This window comes from Notamacropus eugenii, chromosome 5, assembly GCF_028372415.1.
Source record: "Notamacropus eugenii isolate mMacEug1 chromosome 5, mMacEug1.pri_v2, whole genome shotgun sequence".
NCBI classification, from domain to species: domain Eukaryota; kingdom Metazoa; phylum Chordata; class Mammalia; order Diprotodontia; family Macropodidae; genus Notamacropus; species Notamacropus eugenii.
The window spans coordinates 418466739-418487662 of record NC_092876.1 but is presented as its reverse complement, the minus strand read 5'-3'; the positions used below and the strand labels follow the sequence as shown (position 1 = coordinate 418487662).

The following is a 20924-nucleotide window of genomic DNA, read 5'->3' as shown; positions in this document are numbered from 1 at the left end:
TTAATTTTGGTGATCTCTCCTTTGACTTTCAGTATTTCTATTTTGGCATTTAATTGAGTATTTGAAATTTGTTGGTTTTCTAGTTTTTATTTTTGGTTACATGCTCAATTCATTGATCTTTTATTTTTGTCTTTAATTGATTAAAGTATTTAGAGATATAGATTTTCTCCTAAGTACTGCTTTGACTGCATCCTACAAATTTTGGTTTGTTGTCTCACTGTTGTCATTATCTTAAATGAAATTATTATTTTTCTGATTTGTTCTTCAACTCACCTATTCTTTTAGATTAACGTAGTTTTCAAATAATTTTTAACCTTCACATCAAAGATCCTTTTGAATATAGTCTCACTGAATTATAGTTGGTAAAAGATTACTCTAATCTTTCTGCTTTCCTGCATTTATCTGGGAGGTCTTTATATCCTAGTACCCAATTTTCTGAAGATACCATGCATAGCTGTCAAATAGGCATACTGCTTTCTATTTCCATTCTGTAGCATACTAACTTTTCTAAAACTCTTCAGATCCTTAACTTCTTTCTTGCTTATTTTTCTGTTAGATTTATCTACATGTGAGGGGAGTAAACGTAGTTCCCCATTATTGTAATTTTACTATTTTTTCCTTTAATTCATTTAACTTTTACAAAATTTAGATGCTATGCTATTTGGAGCATATATATGTGTGTGTATATATATATATATATATATATATATATATATATATATATATATATATATATATATATATATATATATATATATATATATATGTATAGTGTGTATGTTTTAATATTGACATCAATTCATTGTCTGTGCTACCTTTTACCAAAATGTTTCTCTGTTTATCTCTCTAATTAGGTCTGGTTTTGCTTTTATTTCCTCTGATAAAATTTTTATTCTTTTGAGATTATTATGACTGTTTAGTCACTCCTTGGCCCCCTAATTCCGATATTCAAGGAGTTACTTTCTTCAGTTCGGTTTTGAACCTTTTTTCCCATGCTATTAATTTTTATTTGTATGAAATGTACTGAATTTTGTTGAATATTATGTACAGTGACTTATATTTTTAATCTTTGATTCCAGTTTTGGCTTTAGTGATAAAGTTTCAATGAATGGTCGTGTCCCAATTGGATTATATGGAAATGGATTCAAGTCGGGCTCAATGCGCCTAGGTAAAGATGCAATTATTTTTACCAAAAATGGTGAAAGTATGAGCGTGGGCTTATTGTCACAGACCTACCTGGAATCTACAAAAGCAGAACATGTTGTTGTCCCAATAGTAACATTCAACAAGGACCATATCCTTTTGAGTATTTGTTCTTAATGATTAATTATTGTTGATTGTTTTTCTTAGTGTTGATGCATCCCTAGTATAAATCCAATGTGCCCATGCATAAATTGCTTTCTTTGATGAATTAATGTAGTCTTTTTGACAAGATTTTATTTGGACTGTATCCTTTTACTATAAAAATTTAAGTTCCAAAAAAAGTTACTAAACAGAGATCCTAAATACCACATGAATTACCTTTCATATAATTGTTGGTAACACATTTAAATGTATTTTATTTATTTCAGTAAATATTTGCCAATTGCATTAAAAAAATGTTTTTAACTTTCATTTTAAAAATTCTTACATTCCACATTTTCTCCTTCCCTCTCCACCCCCATCCCTTGAGAAGGCAAACAGTATGAAATTGATTATACATGTGGAGTCATTTAAAACATTTCCATATTAGCCGTATTGTGCAAGAAAACACACAGACACACAAAAGCAAATAAGAAAAATAAAGTAAAAAAACCTGTTCTTCAGTTTGCATTCAGAGTTCGTCACTTCTCTCTCTGGAGATGGATAACATTTTTCATCACATGTCCTTTGGAACTTTCTTGGATATTGTCCTGATCAGAGTAATAACTAAGTCTTTTACAGTGATGGTCTTCACAGTTGTGCTATTACTGTGTACAGTGTTCTCCTGGTTCTGCTCACTTCACTTGGTATCAGTTCATAGATGTCTTTCAAGGTTTTTCTGAAATCATCCTGTTCTTCATTTGTCATAACAGTAGTATTCCATCACAATTATATATCACAGCTTGTTCAGCCATTCCCTAATTGATGACCATCCCCTCAATTTCTAGTCCTTTGACTTCACAAATAGCTGGTATCTGTATATTTTTGTAAATAAAAGTCCTTTTCCCTTTTTTTGGATTTCTTTGGGATTTGGACCATTTTAAATAGTGGTATTGCAGGGTAAAAGGTAGGCATAGTTTCACGGTCCAAAATTGTTCTTCAAAATGGTTGGACTAGTTCACAACTCAACCACCAGCACATTCGTGTCTTAGTTTTCTCTTATCCCCTCTATCATTTGTCCTTTTTCCTTTTCTGTCATGTTAGCCAATCTGGTAGGTATAAGTGGTACCAGAGTTGTTTCAGTTTGCATTTCTGTAAGCAATGATGTTTTAGAGCATTTTTCATGATTGTATATAGCTTTGATTTCTTCTGAAAACTGCCTGGTCATATCCTTTTACCAATTTTTCTATACTCCTCTAATTAATTTATGATTTCACCCACTAACACTTTAAATTTTTATATATATGTATGATACACATTTACAGACTAATCTGATTTTTAAAAAATATAAACTCTAGCTGAAATCATCTGCATAGTTCAGTATGGTGCCATTAAAAAATTCAAAAGACCAGTATTTGGAGAAGCCATCGTGTTCTCTTTGGCAGTTTACCATCCAGTAATACTATAATAATTAGATACTCATGTTTCAAAGAAATAAAAGAATAGCACTTGTAAAGTCTATTCATCTAAAAGGAAAGGAAAGGGTCTATGTAGTATTGGTTTGGAAAAAATGCCACAACGTAACTGTGTCTTTTTGGTAAGCCATACATAAATTCTTAGCAATTGTAGAAATTACTGAAAGGAAACAGGCTTATTATAGAAAATTCTAGGCTAATTGTAGAATACCTGTGTATCTATTCAGTTTCTGTTTGAACTACTTTTTTTTTTAATGTGGAAATAGTGTTTGTTTTCTAAGCAATAGATTGATCTCATTTTGTTAAAACACATTGATGATATTAAATCTTTAACTCGGGACATACGACAGCTGTTTAATTTAGCTGAGTCAAAAGCCAGTCTTAAAGCAATTCTGGAACATTCTTTATTTTCTACGGAACAGAAATTATTGGCTGAACTTGATGCTATTATGGGTAAAAAAGGAACGAGAATCATCATTTGGAATCTTAGGAGGTAATACATAAATCAGCTGTTAATTGGAACACTGAACAAAATATAGTATTTTTATTGAATTTATCCTTAATTGTATAAAGTTGAAATATAAAAATGTATACACACTGTAAGGTGCTCAGAATTATATGACTGCATTATAATTTTGTTTTTTACTAAAATTGGTGAAGGATATTAATGACTAGTTACTAAAAATTATGTTTTTTTGTGCAAATTGTTTCCTAGTCACATTCCGTGCTGCTAACCGCTTTCCTTCCCAAGCACTAGTCCCCATATTTCAAAAAGGAATACAGAAAATAAATAAACTTGAAGTTTAGAGTGGGTGTTGGGGTGATCTGTTTTGGCACCACCATTGCATAGACACAGTTTTGGAGATAAGTGATTGATGACAAATTAAGATGTTAAAATATGTATTCACTGTTTTGAAATATGAAGGTTTTAGTCAGATACAGTTTTGAAACTTTGAGAATTCAGTTAACATTAGCAAACCAAACCCTATGTAGATATATATATATGATACATATTGAAAAAAGTGTTTCCAGAAAATGATAAATTTTAAAAGTCTAAAAATTTTGTTATTTCTGACTACTTTGATTACTTTTTAAGCTATCTATGTTTGCATTTGGTTCACCATGAAAAATGGAACTTGTTTAACAGTCTCTCTCTTTTAAAAAAAAATGCAGAGACAACAATGGAGTAACAGAATTTGAATTTGATAAAGATAAATATGACATTAGAATTCCTGAAGATTTAGATGAAACAGGGAAAAAAGGGTACAAAAAACAAGAAAGAATGGACCAAATTGTCCCTGAAAGTGACTATTCCCTGAGGGTATGTATTTAACTCATTTATTTTGGAAATGGTGGAGCTGGGGGGGGGGGGGGATGGAGAGAACCAGTAAAAGTTTAACTGTCAGTGTAAATTATGAAAGAGTGATGAACTTCATATATAGTGATGTTCTAGTCATTTTTAGGGATTCAGAAACTGCTTTTTAAAAATAAGAGGGATTATTAGACATGAATTGAATTTCTTAATTATACTTGATGAGCACTGGTGTGTTTCTTTAGTTGAAAGGAGTTTTTTGAGCCAACTCTTGAGGTATACTGTGGTCATATGAAGAATGTGACTAATATATTTGGAACTGTGTTATTGTGAGATAACATAAGCTAGGTTTTAATTTCATTATGTGGGGTAAAATACTTTACAAACTCAACCTCCATAAATACTTGACAGTTTAAAATTTACTTATTAATTTTTAAAACTTTACTTAGAAATTGTCCAGGGTAATTCCATGATATCCCACTAAGAAAGCCGATTCAGAGGATCCCAAAGGTAGGTGGTGTTTTTTAGTGTACCATGGTTGTAATATTAAAAATAGGTAGGATAATTAAACAAAAACCCCTCCTAAAATACCATTTCTGAACTCCTCTGGGCTAGCTTCGTTATTAACATCAGGAATCTGAAAATAAAAAATATTAAATATTTAGCTTTGCATTGAATGTTTCTTCTTTCCTCTTACTATTTAAGAACCACTAAAGAATTCTTTGTTTCATAAAAGTTTTCTAGTAACTGGCATCAAAAATAGTATTTTTGAGAAATCCAATTTATAGGAGATTTTGTTTTTGTATTTGTTTCCTTCTACCTTAATTTCCAAGATTAATTTAGTTTTTTTTGCAATTAATATACTATATTGGTATAGATCTTGAGGAATGATGCTTGTATTGATTCTACTTTAAATCCTTATTAATTAATACATCTTCATCTTTTGAATTATGCCCATAAAATAGGTTGAGGCAATTTGTGGTTTTCTACATTTCATTATTAGAATATACTTTTGATATAGTTAATAAGAATTTTGTTTATTTCAGTAGCTGTAAATACTGTACATTCAGATCTGAAGTGTGGTATCTACCGAGCTCTTTAATTTTTATCAACAATTGAATCATTTCGTTTTGAATCTTTTTTCAGTTCTTTTGTCTGCACAATAGCTCTTTGTTTAGGTAATTACTGTCTCCTCCTCTCCCCCCCAAAGCATATAAAAATAAATTTATCTTTGAAGCATGCTATTTAATGCTAAAAAAGTTAAATAACATAAAAATTCCTGGATATGTAATCTCTGACTCCTCTTCTCTGAAGCCCTACTCTCCTGACTGGTAAGAGCGTCATTTTGCCTACGATTACTGCCAGTTCGGTAGATACGTTACATTTTACGTGTCGTATTATGGCATTATGTACTGTTAATATGCCATAACATAGTACATGTCCATAAAATATTAAGATAAGAAAATTCAAGATAGTGAAGATAGTGTCTCAGGTTAAGGGTCTCATTCTTAAACAGAGGAAGAATCAGCCCCATCTGGCCTTGTTGACATTTGAAGAGGTATTCTCTGTTCAGAGAACCAAGAAGCTATTAGGTCCAGGCTTTTCTTTTGATTAGTTCATGCTCTGGCCCTTATTAAGGTCCAAAAATGATATTAAATGATTATCACTGATATAATAAATATTAGATACTTTCTATGGAAACACAAGTTCAGTTGACCAGTCACAATTTTAACTGTCAATTTGTGAATCATCATCTACGGGATTTTCATATAATTTTCTGTGCTAAGAATTACTGTTGATTTGAATATGCTTCATTTTGTATATATTATTTGACAGGTCAATCAATATCAGTAATTTGAACACATTCATGTCTAGTCTGTCAGTAAAACTTGCTTAGACTTGAAACATTTAACATTTCACAATACTAATCAGGAATTTGAAAATAAACTCTTCAGTATATTTTAAGTTTTAAAGACATAAAATGAATGGTGAACACCATAAAATGATTTAAAGAAAAATGCTTTTTAAAAAACTGTTGCTTCCAAATTTTGTCCTTTTGAAGTTGAAATTTTTTTCTTTAAAAGCTTATTATTACAGTAATCTCATTCATTTTTAAGTTAGAGCATTAAGATTATTTCTCACTAAAAACAGATCAAATGAGAGTTATAAATTTAATATATTTGATAAGTTTCTTTATTAAAGATGATCTAATCCTAAAGGATGTGTTTGTTTTTAAATCCATCAATAATGATATGTAAATATGAGTTTATTATTTGTCTAAAAATGAAAATCACTGTTATTTTTCAGGCTTATTGCAGTATACTATATTTAAAACCAAGAATGCAGATCATTTTACGAGGACAGAAAGTGAAGACACAGTTGGTCTCCAAAAGTCTTGCTTATATCGAACGCGATGTTTACAGACCCAAATTTTTAGCTGTATCCTTTGATTATTCTTTATATTATATTGTATAGAGATAAGCTTAAGATTATATCTTGCACAACATTTCAAGTAACCAAATGATGATTTTTTTTTTCCAAAAAGAATCAACTAGGCCATGGTTCTGAGACAATTTTATGGAAAATGACAGCTTGAAAAATTATAATTCTCACATTCGTGGAAAGGCAGTGATGTCATTGGGTTTTAATTCTGATTCGAGCAAGCTGTCTTTGTATGTAAGAATAGCTTTGGAAATAGACCTTATCTTAATATTACCCAATTTTTACCCTATTTTAGCAACCTTATCCAAAAGTAATCCTGAGTAATGGGGGGAGGATAGGGATCGGGTATGGAGACTAGACCTTAGATTCCTATTGATGACCCATTCATAGTTAATTTGAAATTGACCATTTTGCAGTATAGTTATATGGTCAATTCAGTCATGACATAATAAAGAAACTATTCATATGGAAAGGTTTTTGCTTTTCATTTTATTGGTTTGTTTTGCAAGGGAACAAGTTTGGAGAATCTATGTATAGGAATTTTTAAGGCATTTGTTACTAGTCAGAATTTTCCTTAACTTTTAAAGGCTAAAACGGTAAGAATTACCTTTGGATTTAACTGCAGAAACAAAGATCATTATGGGATAATGATGTATCACAAAAATCGACTAATCAAAGCTTATGAAAGAGTTGGTTGTCAGTTAAAGGTGGGTCATATGTGAAAATTATTACTGCATTTAATGAATAATCATTTTTTAAAGCACTATGTGCCAAGTGCTAAAGATAGAAAGGTAGAAGTAAAACAATTCTTGTCCTGGTATATTCTCACAGTTTAAGCTCTCATAGATTCAGTCAAAATAATATTAATATAAAGGAATGGAAATGATATTGTTTTTTTCCTGCAAGTTAATAAATTTCGGTCAGATGCCTTCAGAGTAAAAGAAAAAGTAGTACAATTTAAGCTATTACAATTTAAACTAAGACTTTTGAGACATCCTGTAAAAGACTGGGGACAGGTTGAGGAGAGACCCTACTGATTAGATCAAATGAATGGTTTATAAGGATGAGGAGATGAAGATTAGGTATATTTTTAGGTGACAGGCAAGGAGCTGTTGAATAAGGAGAGGCTGAGTAGTATGGAGAGAAAAGATGATTGAAGGGCTAAACTCTCAGGGGAATTGCAGGAAAAGGAGCAAAGGCAAAAGAAAAGGGGTTAGCAGTGACAAGAAAGGCTACCTCACCTTTTTGAAGTAGCAAAAGAGAACATAATGAGGATGATGTTGAGATGTAGAATTGGCATGGGGAGGAGTTTGAGACCTCTTTTATACTTAAGATCTGTTTTTTCAATGATGTTTGGGGTGAGGCCATCAGAGGTGGAATACTAAATTGCTTAAGTATAAAAAAGTTTTGGGACAGTTGCCTTGATGGAGTGTGAAACTTGATTAGAGAAGAGTTAAGAGGATCAGTTTGTAGCAGTGAAGATCAAGTTGAGATTAGGTAACAGTATGAATATGTGACTCAAGCAGCTGTGGAGAAGGTGGATTGTGGGAATTACCAAGGTTTGGGTTTGGAAACAAATGAGTAGGAATAGTACAATGGGGCAGGGAATTCAAGGGTCAGATACAGTATAAAGCTGTTTAACTAATTGGTCAAGATTTTGATGGGACAATAGTAAGGCCAGAGATGGGTTATATCCTTGGAAATCTGGAAGAAGGCAGAGTAAATGGATGTTATAGTAAGGGTAGAGCATAAATGAATTGTAGGGATAGCTGGAAAGACAGCGGGTTATGGTTCCCTTAAGGGAATATCAGAGTTACAGACAATGAAAGTAATGTCTTAGGATGGGCAGTTAAGTGGTATGTGGGTAGAGTGCTCTGCTTGAAATGAAGAAAACTCATCTTCTGGAGTTCAAATCCAACCTTAGACACTTAAAAGCTCAGTGACCAACGGCACATCACTTAACCTATTTGTCTTGCTTCGGTTTCCTCACTTGGAAACTGCAAACCACTCCAACTATGACTTCAACTCTGAACCCTTTGCTGTTTCCTGACTATTGAATTTTTGTCTATTAGCTAAGAAAATGCCAAAATGGGGTCACAAAAAGTCAGCCATGACTGAAACAACTCAACAACAGCTATACGACTACTACCACGACTATGGATGATAGAAGATGAGCACCCTTATGAATGACTAGAGTAGAATAAAGGTGCAGATTGTAGAAACTAAGATAGAAAACCTGGTATATGAGAGTATGAGAATGAATAACCTAGGAGCCTGGAGATAACAAGGGACTAGGTCTAGATAGATAGAGTGATATATCTGAATGGAGTGAACTGGAGAGGGAGATCTAGAAGGGAAAGTGAAGAACAAGAATCATGCCTACTTCTCTTCGCTGAATTTCCAAGGCTCCTGAGTGAAGTATATTCTTGGGGGTGGGGGTGGAGGGGAGGATGCCATACTCTTCATTTTAGGTACAAACCTGACAAACAATTTTAAATTATTTTAGATTAATTTAAAACTTTCAACTTAGCCTGAAAAGAGGTCCAGCTAATCAAAGTTATTCTATGCACCTGAAAACCTCCTTTCCCTCAAGTTATGTTGGAATAATCATTTACAGCATTCCTAGACAGTAGACAAAAATTCAATAGTCAGGAAACAGCAAAGGGTTCAGAGTTGAAGTCATAGTTGGAAAATTTGCTTCATCCAACAGTCCAGTAGTCACTTACCTTTTGGCACACTCCAGAGTAGGGCTTATTAACTTTTTGTGTTTCCTGGATCTCCTTGGTAATCTGGTAAAGCTTATGGACATTCTTCTAGAATAATGTTTTTAAATGCTTAAAATAAAATGCATAGAATTATAAAAGAAGACAGTTGTGTTGAAATATTTTCAAAATAATAAAGAAAATTATGGATCTATGAAATCTGTTCATGTACTCCTCTCATTATTCAGGTTAAGATGCCTGGAGGTCTCCCTCTTTGGTTACTTTCTATAAGGATTCACCTCTCCCGCTGGTCATACTTCCATTAACTGAAGAAGTCAAAGACTTTTTCCTTCTCATTGCCTTAATCTTGTCAAGGCTGAGGCAGTTGGAGGTCAGGGGAAGAGTATATTCCATCAGTGAAAGGCCTTTTTCCCTTTAACAAATCACTGCCCTAATTCTGTTATTAGAGAGATCAGAGTTCATCCCTGAACTTTAATGCAGAGAATTGTTTTGGAATCAAGAATTAAGAAAAGACTGATAAAGTTTCTTACCTAGGTATAACTGAGGACTTTGAATTAAATTATTGTCCTAATATCATTTTGTAATGTGTAGTCTCAATCGGGAATGGGGATGGAGGATCTTAGTGTGCTTCCATAGTTCAGTACTGGAGGTCAAAGAATCCATTCCACTTTAGAAAACTTTTTCCCCCTCATATAGTATTTTTTTCCAATTACTTGTAAAGACAATTTTTAACATTCATTTTAAAAATGAATTTTGAATTCACATTTTCTCCCTAAGATGACAAGCAATTTGATGTACATTTATATACGTGCAGTCATGTAAAACATAATAGAAAACAGTTTGAAAGGTTGTTTGTTCCTAGAAATATGTGGGCTTTATATATATACAATATATATATGATTTTATACTATATGGACCCAGAAAAAGGGTTTTAGGCTTACAAGGTCATAGATTCAGGACTAGAAAGGGACTTTAGAGATCATATTGTCCAGGGGTTCTTAACTTGGTATCTATAAACTTGCTTTTAGAAAATATTTTGATAACTATCAATATAATTGGTTTCTATTGTAATCCTACACATTTTATGCATTTAAAAACATTCTGAGAGGGACTGTATTGGCTTTAACAAATTGGCAAACAGATCTGTGGCACAAACAATGTTGAGAATCCTTCATCTAGTCTAATCTCCTCATTTTAAATGTGAAGAAACGAAGGCCCTTAGTGGCTTATTGACCTGGCCAAGGTAGAGTAACTCATAGAGTTAGGCTTTGAACTTAGGTCCTGTGATTTGAAGTCCTAGTATGCTGTCTGCCACAGTACCATTTTCTGCTATACCTTATCATTTTAGTGGGCCATGTTGGGACATTGTTTGCTGCTAGTGATTTTAGTAAGTGAAATATAACATTAAGTTTTAACTTGGAATTTTAAAATTGTACCCTTAATTTAACCTCCTTTATTTTACAAGTGAAAACTGAGAACCAGAAAGGTTAATGACTTGCCCAAATAAGAGATTTAATTGAAAGCAGAGCATGGACTTGAATATAGGTCTTCTGACTTTGAGGCCAGTGTTGTTTTTACTCTGCCACACTGGTTTTAAAAAGTTCCTCTTCCTCCCTCTTATCCCTTGGCATTTTGTAGGTAAAATCATTTCCTCCCCAAAGCTTTATTTTATATTTTGCCTTATTTTCTTTTTTAGGCAAACAACATGGGTGTTGGTGTAGTTGGAATTATAGAGTGTAACTTCCTAAAACCAACTCACAATAAACAAGATTTTGACTACACAAATGAATACAGGTATATCACAACTCACTACGTTCCCTTTATGAGCATCTAAGCTATATCTTTGAAAAAGTTTCTTTATAGCTATATTTTTAGCACAGTTTTTTTCTATCTGAAATTGGAATTCTTACTAGGTCATGGGATATTCTCCATGAAGTCTACGGTAAGTCCTAATAATTCCTCCCACTTCTCCCAATAATCTTCTGGGGAGATATTTTGTTGTTACTGCTCTTATTACCATGATTTATCAGTATATGCTGCTGTTCTGAGCTAATTTTGTTCTTTGATGAGAGACAAGTTAAATATACTATTGGGGGCTCTTGAACTGTAATTTTAGGGCTCTGGGAGCCACAGAGTACCTTGAATGGGGCAGGGGAGATATCCCTTTAGAAACTCAACCTGTCAGAATATGATGGAGGAAATAATCTGGAGGGGAATTAAATATATGCAGGAAATAGCAGCGTGCTTATCAGTTATAGTGTTACCATTTACTTTCCTCATTTGGGACCTGTATGTCTTTTTTCTCATGAATTTTTCTGTCCACGTAGACTGACCATTTCTAAAGGGGTAAAATAGTAAGTTTGTAGGGATTAAAATTGTCCAGCCTACAAGAAAAGAAACTCTGAGCCAATGGCACTTTATTAAAACAGTCCATAGTTCCCTCCAGTGAAGTGAACCCCGTGAACTTCCCATGATTTGAGATGCCTCCTTCTTCTGGAACCTTGTTTTTATAGGGTTTGATATGCAAATATGCAAAAGAGGCATGGCAAAACACAGAATCTCATTGGTTGGTAAGACCTTGCTCTTGAGGGCCAAAGATAATCTTGCTCTTGGGGGGGAAGAGGGGATCATAGGTTGGGTGAAGCATGAGGCATCTCCACTTATTAATTGGTCATGAGATGGTTACCTGCTCATGCTGGACAAGAGAGAATGGTATGGAGGTAGAGAAATAAATTGGGGGACTTTTCAAGGCATCCCACCTATGCTGGGTTTGGACATGGAATTTGAGTAAAGCAGGGTGGAGATATCTTTATCAGCATTCTCGTGGTTGTGCAAGAGAGTCTCATAAGTTGGGCAAGAAGTAGTGAACGTTACATTTAAGTTTGAGACCCACTGTAAGAACCTATCAATCCCTATATGATTTATGTAGACTATCAAACTGATTAATACTGATTGGAATAGAGTAGGGAGCCAGATAATTATTTCTCACAAGTTTAATGTTCAATTCAACAAATATTAATTACCTACTCTGGGTAAACATATAGCTGTCTTCCTCTTCATCTCAATAGCATAAAAATTCTTCCATTTTTCTTTTGATGGATAGTTTCTGTGGAACATTGTAGAAATAGGCTGAAAAAGAGAGGAGTCCTAGAGTCCCTCAGAGGATCCTCCTGTGTGATGAAATAAGATTTAGCACCCTTTTATGTCAGCTACCTGATTTTGGTTCTGTTTTTGCTTTACAAAACCATTATTGTGGTGGTGGTGGTGATGCAGAATCAAACAACTAATTAGTCTTGATCTTTCTCTCACTCTGATTTCTCTGGAAATAGTACTTTTGTCCAATCTAGATTATCACAGTCCAGCATATGTGTATAACTTAGTTATGTGAAATAAAAAAATGTTAATATAGTACTCTTTCAGCATAAGTCTCCTAGAAACAGTCTTACTTAACATTCTATTTCCAAGCTATTTTTAGCTTGGAGAGATGTCCAAATTGGCATAGTTCCCCTATATCAACTCTCACAGGGCTCTACCCCAGGAACATTTGAGGTGACCATTGTAGGAATTTTGAACAAGGAAAGGATCTCCATTTAAAAGATGAAGAAACAGAATCCAGTGGAGGTTGTGTTTTGCCCAGGTTAAATTTCTAGTAGATTTAAACTCAGGTCTTCCCTGACTCTCAAGTTAAGAGCTCTATCCACTTTACTTTTGTTATCAGTGTGAGGTAGTTTAAGGTGTACAAACTATATACAAAAGAAGTCTTTCAGAAATTAATTGTATTTGCTAAATGAACTTGATTTAAGATTAAAACACCTAATCCTACCACAAGTGGAATAATAAGAAGTTCATTCCATGTTCACTGTTTGCAGTCTAGAGACCTCTTGCACTTTGGGTACTATATCTTCTCACTCTTTTACTCTACTTCTACACTTCATTAAATTTACAAATTATAGTTTCTCTTCTGGTCTCTAGGGAGGTATAGGACTAAGGTCCTTTCTATTTTTCCTCCTATTTCTTGACTATAAGCATCTTCACCTAGCCCTTCCATCTAACAAAGCTTCAAATACTTACAGTGCCAAATTTTCCTCCTTACTTGCACCATGGATTTATTTTGCTGGTTGCTTTCTTGGATATTACTTAGTGTTCTACAAATCCAAATCTTATTCTTATTTAGATAGGATTTTAAGTCTCTTTGAATTTTTAGAATTTGACATTACTGCAGGTGGACTATTGGTAAATTAGACATTCTTAACTTAAGGGACTTTCCTAATATTTTATATGCTTGCCTCAGTTAAAAACACTGAATTTTAATATGTGGACTTTGCTTTTTTAACTATATTGTATGTTTCTTTGAACATCAGTTGAAATTCAAGGTGCTTTAATTTCATAGGCAGGTCTTTGAATTTATTCCATTAGAATTAAAATATGATTAACTTTTAAAAATACAAACATGCTTTTAGTAATACATAATAATACATTTATTTGAACATACCTTTGAATAGCCTAACTTGGAAATTTGTCTTAATCTCAAAATGTCATCTGAATTTTAATCTAGAAATTTTTATTAAAACAGGCAGATTTAAGTACAAATATAAAATGTAAGATACATTGTCTAATATTAACTTCTCAGCTATCAATATGTAATTGTTTTCAAGTAGCTTTTGTTATGTTCATTAGAAGTTTTATCTGATATTTGAGAGACATTGTAGTGTGCTGGATAGAAAACAGGGCTAGGAGTCAGGAAAATCCTCTTGTTTCAAGGCTTGCCTCTGACATATAATGGTGGTGCGACCCTGGCCAAGTTATTTTGACTCTCAGGGCTTTAGATAGCTTTTTAAGACTGTTAAGTTATGGAAATGGTGCCTACCTCTGGTAAAGGGAATTTCTTCTACCAGTAAAATTATAAGACTGCCCCTTATCTCTTACTCATTATCTGAAATTTAGAATACCAAATTGTACATCTCTTTACTGCATTAGTGGGCCTATACCCATTTCTGATTTCTTGCAGTATTCCCCTGAGGGAATATAATATAATAGGGAATATAATATGATTGAGAATATAATTCTCTCTTTTTTAAATTTAATTTTATTTATTTTCGGTGTTCTACAATCACTATCATATAACTGAAGATTTTTTTTCCCTACCTCCCTCATGCCTCCCTGAGATGGCATACATTTTATATAGGTTCTACACATACATTCCTATTAAATACATTTTCACCATAGTCATCTTGCATAGAAGAATTAAAATGAGTGGGAGAAATCATAAAACAAACCAAAACGTCATACAAAAGAAAATGATCTGCTACATTCTGTGTTTGAATTCCATAGTTTATTCTCTGGATGTGGAAGGCTTTTTGCCTTAAAAGACCATTGGGAATTTTTTAAGTCCTTGCACTGCAATGAAGTTCTAAGTCTACCAGAAAAAGTCCTCACACACTGTGGTCGTTGCTGTGTACAAAGTTCTCCTGGTTCTGCTCCTTTCACTCAGCATCAGTTCATATAGGTCTTTCCAGGCCTCTCTGAAGTCTTCCTGTTCATCATTTCTTATAGCACAACAGTATTCCATTACATTCATATACCATAACTTATTCAGCCATTCCCCAGTTGATGGGCATCCCCTTGACTTCCAGTTTTTGGCCACTACAAAGAGTGCTGCTATAAATATTTTTGTACGTGGGACCCTTTCCCATTTTTATGATCTCTTTGGGATACAGTCCTAGAAGTGATATTGCTGGGTCAAATGGTATGCACATTTTTGTAGCCCTTTGGGCACAGTTCCAAATTGCTCTCCAGAACGGTTGGATCAGCTCACAGCTCCACCAACAGTGTTCCAACTCTCCCACATCTTCACCAGCTTTTATCATCTTCCTGTTCTGTCATGTTAGTCAATCTGATAGGTGTGATGTGGTACCTCCGAGTTGTTTTGATCTGCATCTCTCTAATCAATAGTGATTTAGAGCATTTTTTCATATGACTACCGATATCTTTAATTTCTTCCTCTGAAAACTGGCTATTAAGAGAATATAATTCTCAGATATTCTAGATCATGGGAAAAGCTCAGTTTGTTATAAAGTTGAAGAGAATAAGTGCAATTATTTTTTCAGGGGTGGGGGGAGGCAGAAATGAGATGTTACTCAGAATTTTTTCTAAGTTTTCAGTGTTTTCTTGCTGATGTTCAGTCAGATGCTAGCAAGTAATATCTCTAAACCAAATGTTCTTTTTCTACTATAATTTGAAATTTTAAAAGCTATAGAGGAAAGACTAGAGTGAAGGGAACTTTACTTCCATTGCTGAAATAATATTGGACCTGTTTGTTGGTATCTACTTCTTTCAATACCTGATTGATTTGTACTTCTAGGCAACTGATAAGTATTTTTATAACTTCTTCACGGTCCTTCCCAAATAACTAGGTCAATCAGTAGTTCAAAGGAACAACAATTCAGAAATGTTTTCTTTTTAAAAAAAAGTTCTGATAGATTGTAGCAACAATATTAATATGTGGGATTTTCAAAATTTTGTGGTATCTGCTAATGATACATTCTTGAACTAATGCTTTTTCTTAGTGTAATCTGAGTTTTATGTTAATGTTTTATTTTGTTAGGCTTACCATTGCAGCACTGGGAGAAAAGCTTAATGATTATTGGAATGAAATGAAAGTGAAGAAAAATGCAGAATATCCTCTGAATTTGCCTGTTGAAGATATTCAGTAAGTATATGCAGGTGAAAACACCAAAATATACTATACAATGATGTATGAATTGGAATTGTTCATGATACCTATTATTTAGAAATAAACAACTTGATATTGCTTTTTATTCATTCAGTCATGTTAGACTCTGTGACGCCAGCATATCCTTCTCTATCTCCCCAAGTCTGTCCAAGCTCGTGTTCATTGCTTCCATGACAACTCCATCTCCTCTTCCTCTTTCCCCTTCTTTGGTTTTCAGTTTTTTCTAGCATCAGGTCTTTTCTAATGAGTTGCATCTTCTCATTATCTTCTAACTATCTCATAGCTAACTCATTATCTACCTATCTTCTCAAGCTTTACCTTCACTATTTTCCTTTCAGTGAGTAATCTGAATTAGTTTTTTTAAGTTTTGACTAATTTGATCTCTCTCCTGGACAAGGGACTCTTAAATAGTCTTCTCCAAAACCACAGTTTCAAAGTGTTGATTCTACAAGTGTTCAGCTTTCCTTGTAGTCCAATTCTTATAGTCATCACACATCACACATTACTTCTGGATAAACCATAGCTTTGTCTATATCTACTTTTGTGGGCAAGGTAATGTCTCTCTTTTTCAGCTGTCCAGATTTACCATAGCTTTCCTTCCAAAGGAGCAAATGTCTTTTAATGGCTGCAGTTGCTGGAATTGCTTCCATTTCTTCTCCCTCTGTTTGCCAGGAAGGGATGGAACCAGTTGCCAAGAATTTAGTTTTTTTAATGTTAAATTTCAAGCCAGTTTGTACACTCTTCTCTTTCACCCTCATCAAGAGGCTTCTTAATTCTTCATTTTCTGCCATTAGAATGGTATCATCTACATATCTGAGATTGTTGATGCCAACCTTTATTCCAGCTTTTTATTGGCATGGCATTTCACACGATGTATTCTGTATATATGTTAAATTAATAAGTGAAAATATAACTTTTCATACTCCTTTCCCAATCTTAAACCACAACTGATTAGTTTAATTGTTGCTTCTTGACCTGCATACAGGTACCTCAGGAGACAAGTAAAATCCCAAATCTTTGAGGACTTGCCACATTTTGTTGTGATCCACACAATCAAAGATTTTAGTGTAATCAATGAAGCAGAAATACAAGTTTTTCTAGAATTCCTTGCTTTTCTCCACACTCCAGTTGAATGTTGGCAGTTTGGTCTTTAGTTCCTCTGCCTCTTAGAATACCCGCCTGCTGTTCTGGTAATTCTTAATTCACATATTGCTGAAACCTCATTTGCAGAATTTTAAGCATAACCTTGTTGGTGTGTGAAATGAGTGTAGTTGTTTGATAATTTGAACATTCTTTGGCATTACCCTTCCCTTGGGATTTGGACATAAACTGATCTTTCCTAATCCACTGGCCACTGTTGAGTTTCCCAAATTTTCTGGCATATTGAGTGCAACACCTTTACAGCATTATCTTTGAGGATTTTAAACTCTCCATCAACCTCCTTGTTAGCAATGCTTCCTAAGGCCCACTTGACTTCATTCTCGAGGATGTCTAGCTCTAAATCAGTAACCTGTAACCATCATCTCTTCTTACTCTTCTCTGGAATTCTCTGTTCAGCTGGGTTCAGCTGAGATTCTTTCCTTGTTTGCTTTCCCTTTTATTTTCCTTCTTTCCTCAGTTATTTGTAAAGCCTCATCAGACATCCATTTTGCTTTCTTGCTCTCCTTTTTCCTTAGAATGTTTTTTGTTGTTGCCTCCTCTACAGTATTGTGAACCTCTGCCCACAGTTCTGTAGGCATTCTGTCTACCAGATCTAATCCCTTAAATCTCTCCATCACCGTCAGTTCATATTGTCTTTCTCGCTTCCACTTCATATTATAAGGATTGCTATTTAGGACATACCTATGTGGGCTGATGGTTTTTCCTACTTTCTTTAATTTAAGTCTGAACTTTGCAATAAAAAGTTCATCATCTGAGCCACAATCAACTTCAGATCTTGTTTTAACTGACTGGATAGAGCTTCTCCTTCTTTGACCACAAATCAGTCGGATTTTGATATTGGTCATCTGGTGATGTCCTTGTGTACAGTTGTCTTTTGGGTTGTTGAAAAAGTTTTTGATGTGACCAGTGAGTTATCTTGACACAGTGTATTAGTCTCTTCCCTGCTTCATTTGTACTCCAGGGCCAAATTTCTATGTTATTCCAGTTACCTTTTGATTTCCTCTTTTAGCATTGTGATCCCCTATGATGAATATGACATCTTTTTTGATGTAATTTCTAGAAGATGTAGGTCTGAACAGAACTGATCAACTGTGTCCTATTTGGCATTAGTGATTAGAGTACAGAGTTATGTTCTCATGATGTTGAACAGTTTGCCTTGGATTCAAACATAAAGATTCTGTCATTTTTGTAAAAACTGTACCCTAGTACTGTTTTTCTCTTATTTCTTCAAAGGCATTCTTTCCCACAGGATTACATATAATGATCACTTGAATTAAGTTCAACCATTCCTTCCCATTTAAATCTACTGGCACCCAAGACGTCAATGTGTAAATCTTTTCATCTCCTGTTTGACCACATCCAACTTACCTTGTTTCATATAGCTTACATTTCATATTCCTATACAATACTGGTTTTTACCAATATTGTACCAATTCATTGGACTTGCCTTTTATTATCAGACACATCTGCAGCTGAGCTTCCTTTTGGTTTTGGACCAACTATTTCATTCTCTTTTGCAGCTTCTTGCAGATATCCTCTGTTCTGCCCCAGTAATGTGTTAGACATCTTCCAACCTGAAGGGCTTGTCTACTGGTGTTATATCTTTTATCATTTTAATACTATCCATGGGGTTTTCTTGGCAGAGATACTAAAATGACTTGCCATTTCCTTCTCCAGTGGTTAACCTTTTGTCAGAACTTTCCATTATAACCTGTCCATCTTCGGTAACCCTGCACACAGTTTCATTGAGCTGTGCAAGCCCCTCCACCATGATAAGGAGTGGTCTAGAAGAGGAGACATTGATAAACACCTTATAATACTCTACAAAAATGAATTTGAACCAGTCTTTATATTAGTGCTTAACAACTTTTTTTTTATTATTATAAATCGGTTTCTTTTGTTGTTTAGTCCTTTTAATCCTGTCTGACTGTTCATGACCATATTTGGAGTTTTCTTAGCAAAGATACTGAAGTGGTGGCCATTTCCTTCTCTGATATTGGTTTCTGATTAGTTTCTACCTTCAAGTAATTTCCTGTTGCAGATGTTGCAGAGAATCACAACTTCTCAGTTGTTATTCAGATTTTGGTGAAATTTGATCTATAGAAGTTATTAACTGAAATTGATATGGTTTGCAGAATATATTAATTTTCTCATTTAGTTGTAACAAATACCCTGTGATGGAGCTAGTAACAGGATTAAGCTGTTGTCACTTATCTACAGTTACATTGTTAGTAACTGGCAGATTGGATCTGAATTCTTGTCTCTCTTGGCTCCCAATCCATTGCTTTTTCTACTATACCACTGCCTTTAGGGAAGACTTTGAAACTTTGGAATAACAGTATTCCAATATGCCTATATCTTACTATTGCCTGAAAATAATCAAAACTTTTTCTTGTCATAGGTTTTTTGTGTGGTTTCATCTTTTTTTATTAAAATATGCATTATCTCTTATCACTACCACATTGTTTCATGGGAGGGAAGCAATATGATGAAGTGTTTGGAGAGCCAGCCTTGCCACCAGGAAGATGACCTATGTTTACCTCCTGCTTCTGACACGTACTGACTCTGTGAACCTTTTTAGTACACTGAGCAACTCTCTGAAACCGAGATGGGGAACCTGTGGCTTCTAGGCCCCATGTGGCTGCCTCCTAGGTCCTCAACTGCAGCCTTTTGAATGATTCCAAGTTTTACAGAACAAATCCTTTTAAGAGCATTTGTTCTGTGAAGTTTGAATTCAATTAAAGGACTGCACTTGTGGACCTAGGCCACATGTGGCCTCAAGGCTACAGGTTTCCCACCTTTGCTCTAAGACAGTAAATTGAAGAGAAGGTGCCAACCTGTTTTGGTAGAAGGAATTTTTTCATCATTTTATTTATTTTCTACCAGGGAAATCAGAGATTTAGTATGTACTGTGTCACAGATCGTTACGTAATGTAGTGTAAACTACTCCTTCCAAACTGGAGATTCTAGTCCATACTTGCCTTTTCCAGTGCAAGTTTTTTCTTATAATGACATAAAGTCTCATTTTGAGAGGGAAAAGTTGAGGTCCCCTACTAAGAATAGTTTTGCTGTCTTTTTCCTCTTTTAATTCATTTAACTTTTCTTTTAAGTGTTTGGATGTTCTGCCATTTGAGATCATCTCAACATAACTGACTCATAACCTGTGCCCTCTGTTGAAATAGTGATTGGTGAGAGGCTAATCAGAAGAATAAGAAAACCCCAAGACCTAGTAGGGCATAGTCTATGACAGAGGTGGCAAAGAGGAATGAATGAAGCTGTGGACAGAATAATTTTAGGGGCAAAGATCTCTAAGGAGGTAAAAATAATCAGGAGGGAGAAACACAGGAGTAAAAGGTAAATAAGAAAGCGAATGCTAGAAAAATTAGGCAGGTAATTTCTAAAGAAAGAACTCCCTATTCAACAAGCACTACTAGCAAAAAGAAGTTGGGCTGAAAGTTTTAGACTAGCATCTTACAGCGTGCTACAGTATCAGCTTTAAATGGATAAGCCACACCTTTATGTAAAAGGTCATATTTTAAAACTAGCAAAGAATGGAGAGATAGTGAGATTCATGGAGATAACAGAAGATGAAACTGACAATTTTGTTCATATAAAATTATAAAAAAGACCAGTGTACCTAGAAGATGAAGAGAAACTGATGATTAAGAAGAAAAAATTCACAACAGATATCTCTACACAAGACATCAATAAAAAAATGTAAAGTCCTGTCTTGCCTTTTGAGGCAAAACAATGTTTTTATTTTAAGCTTTATTACTGCATTTTTTAAAACTAAGGTT

At 34.1% G+C, this 20924-nt stretch overlaps 1 protein-coding gene across 3 annotated transcripts in view; it reads left to right on the top strand.

The window, feature by feature from the left end:
* The window catches only part of MORC3 (MORC family CW-type zinc finger 3), a 60361-nt gene that overhangs the window by 23985 nt on the left and 15452 nt on the right, over nucleotides 1-20924 (top strand). For all 3 annotated transcript variants that reach the window (XM_072614912.1, XM_072614914.1, XM_072614913.1), the window contains 7 exons: nucleotides 1080-1294; nucleotides 3102-3249; nucleotides 3930-4077; nucleotides 6376-6507; nucleotides 7098-7217; nucleotides 10930-11027; nucleotides 15838-15942. In XM_072614912.1, the coding sequence (XP_072471013.1) occupies nucleotides 1080-1294; nucleotides 3102-3249; nucleotides 3930-4077; nucleotides 6376-6507; nucleotides 7098-7217; nucleotides 10930-11027; nucleotides 15838-15942 (966 nt within the window). The remainder of the gene's footprint in view (nucleotides 1-1079; nucleotides 1295-3101; nucleotides 3250-3929; nucleotides 4078-6375; nucleotides 6508-7097; nucleotides 7218-10929; nucleotides 11028-15837; nucleotides 15943-20924) is intronic.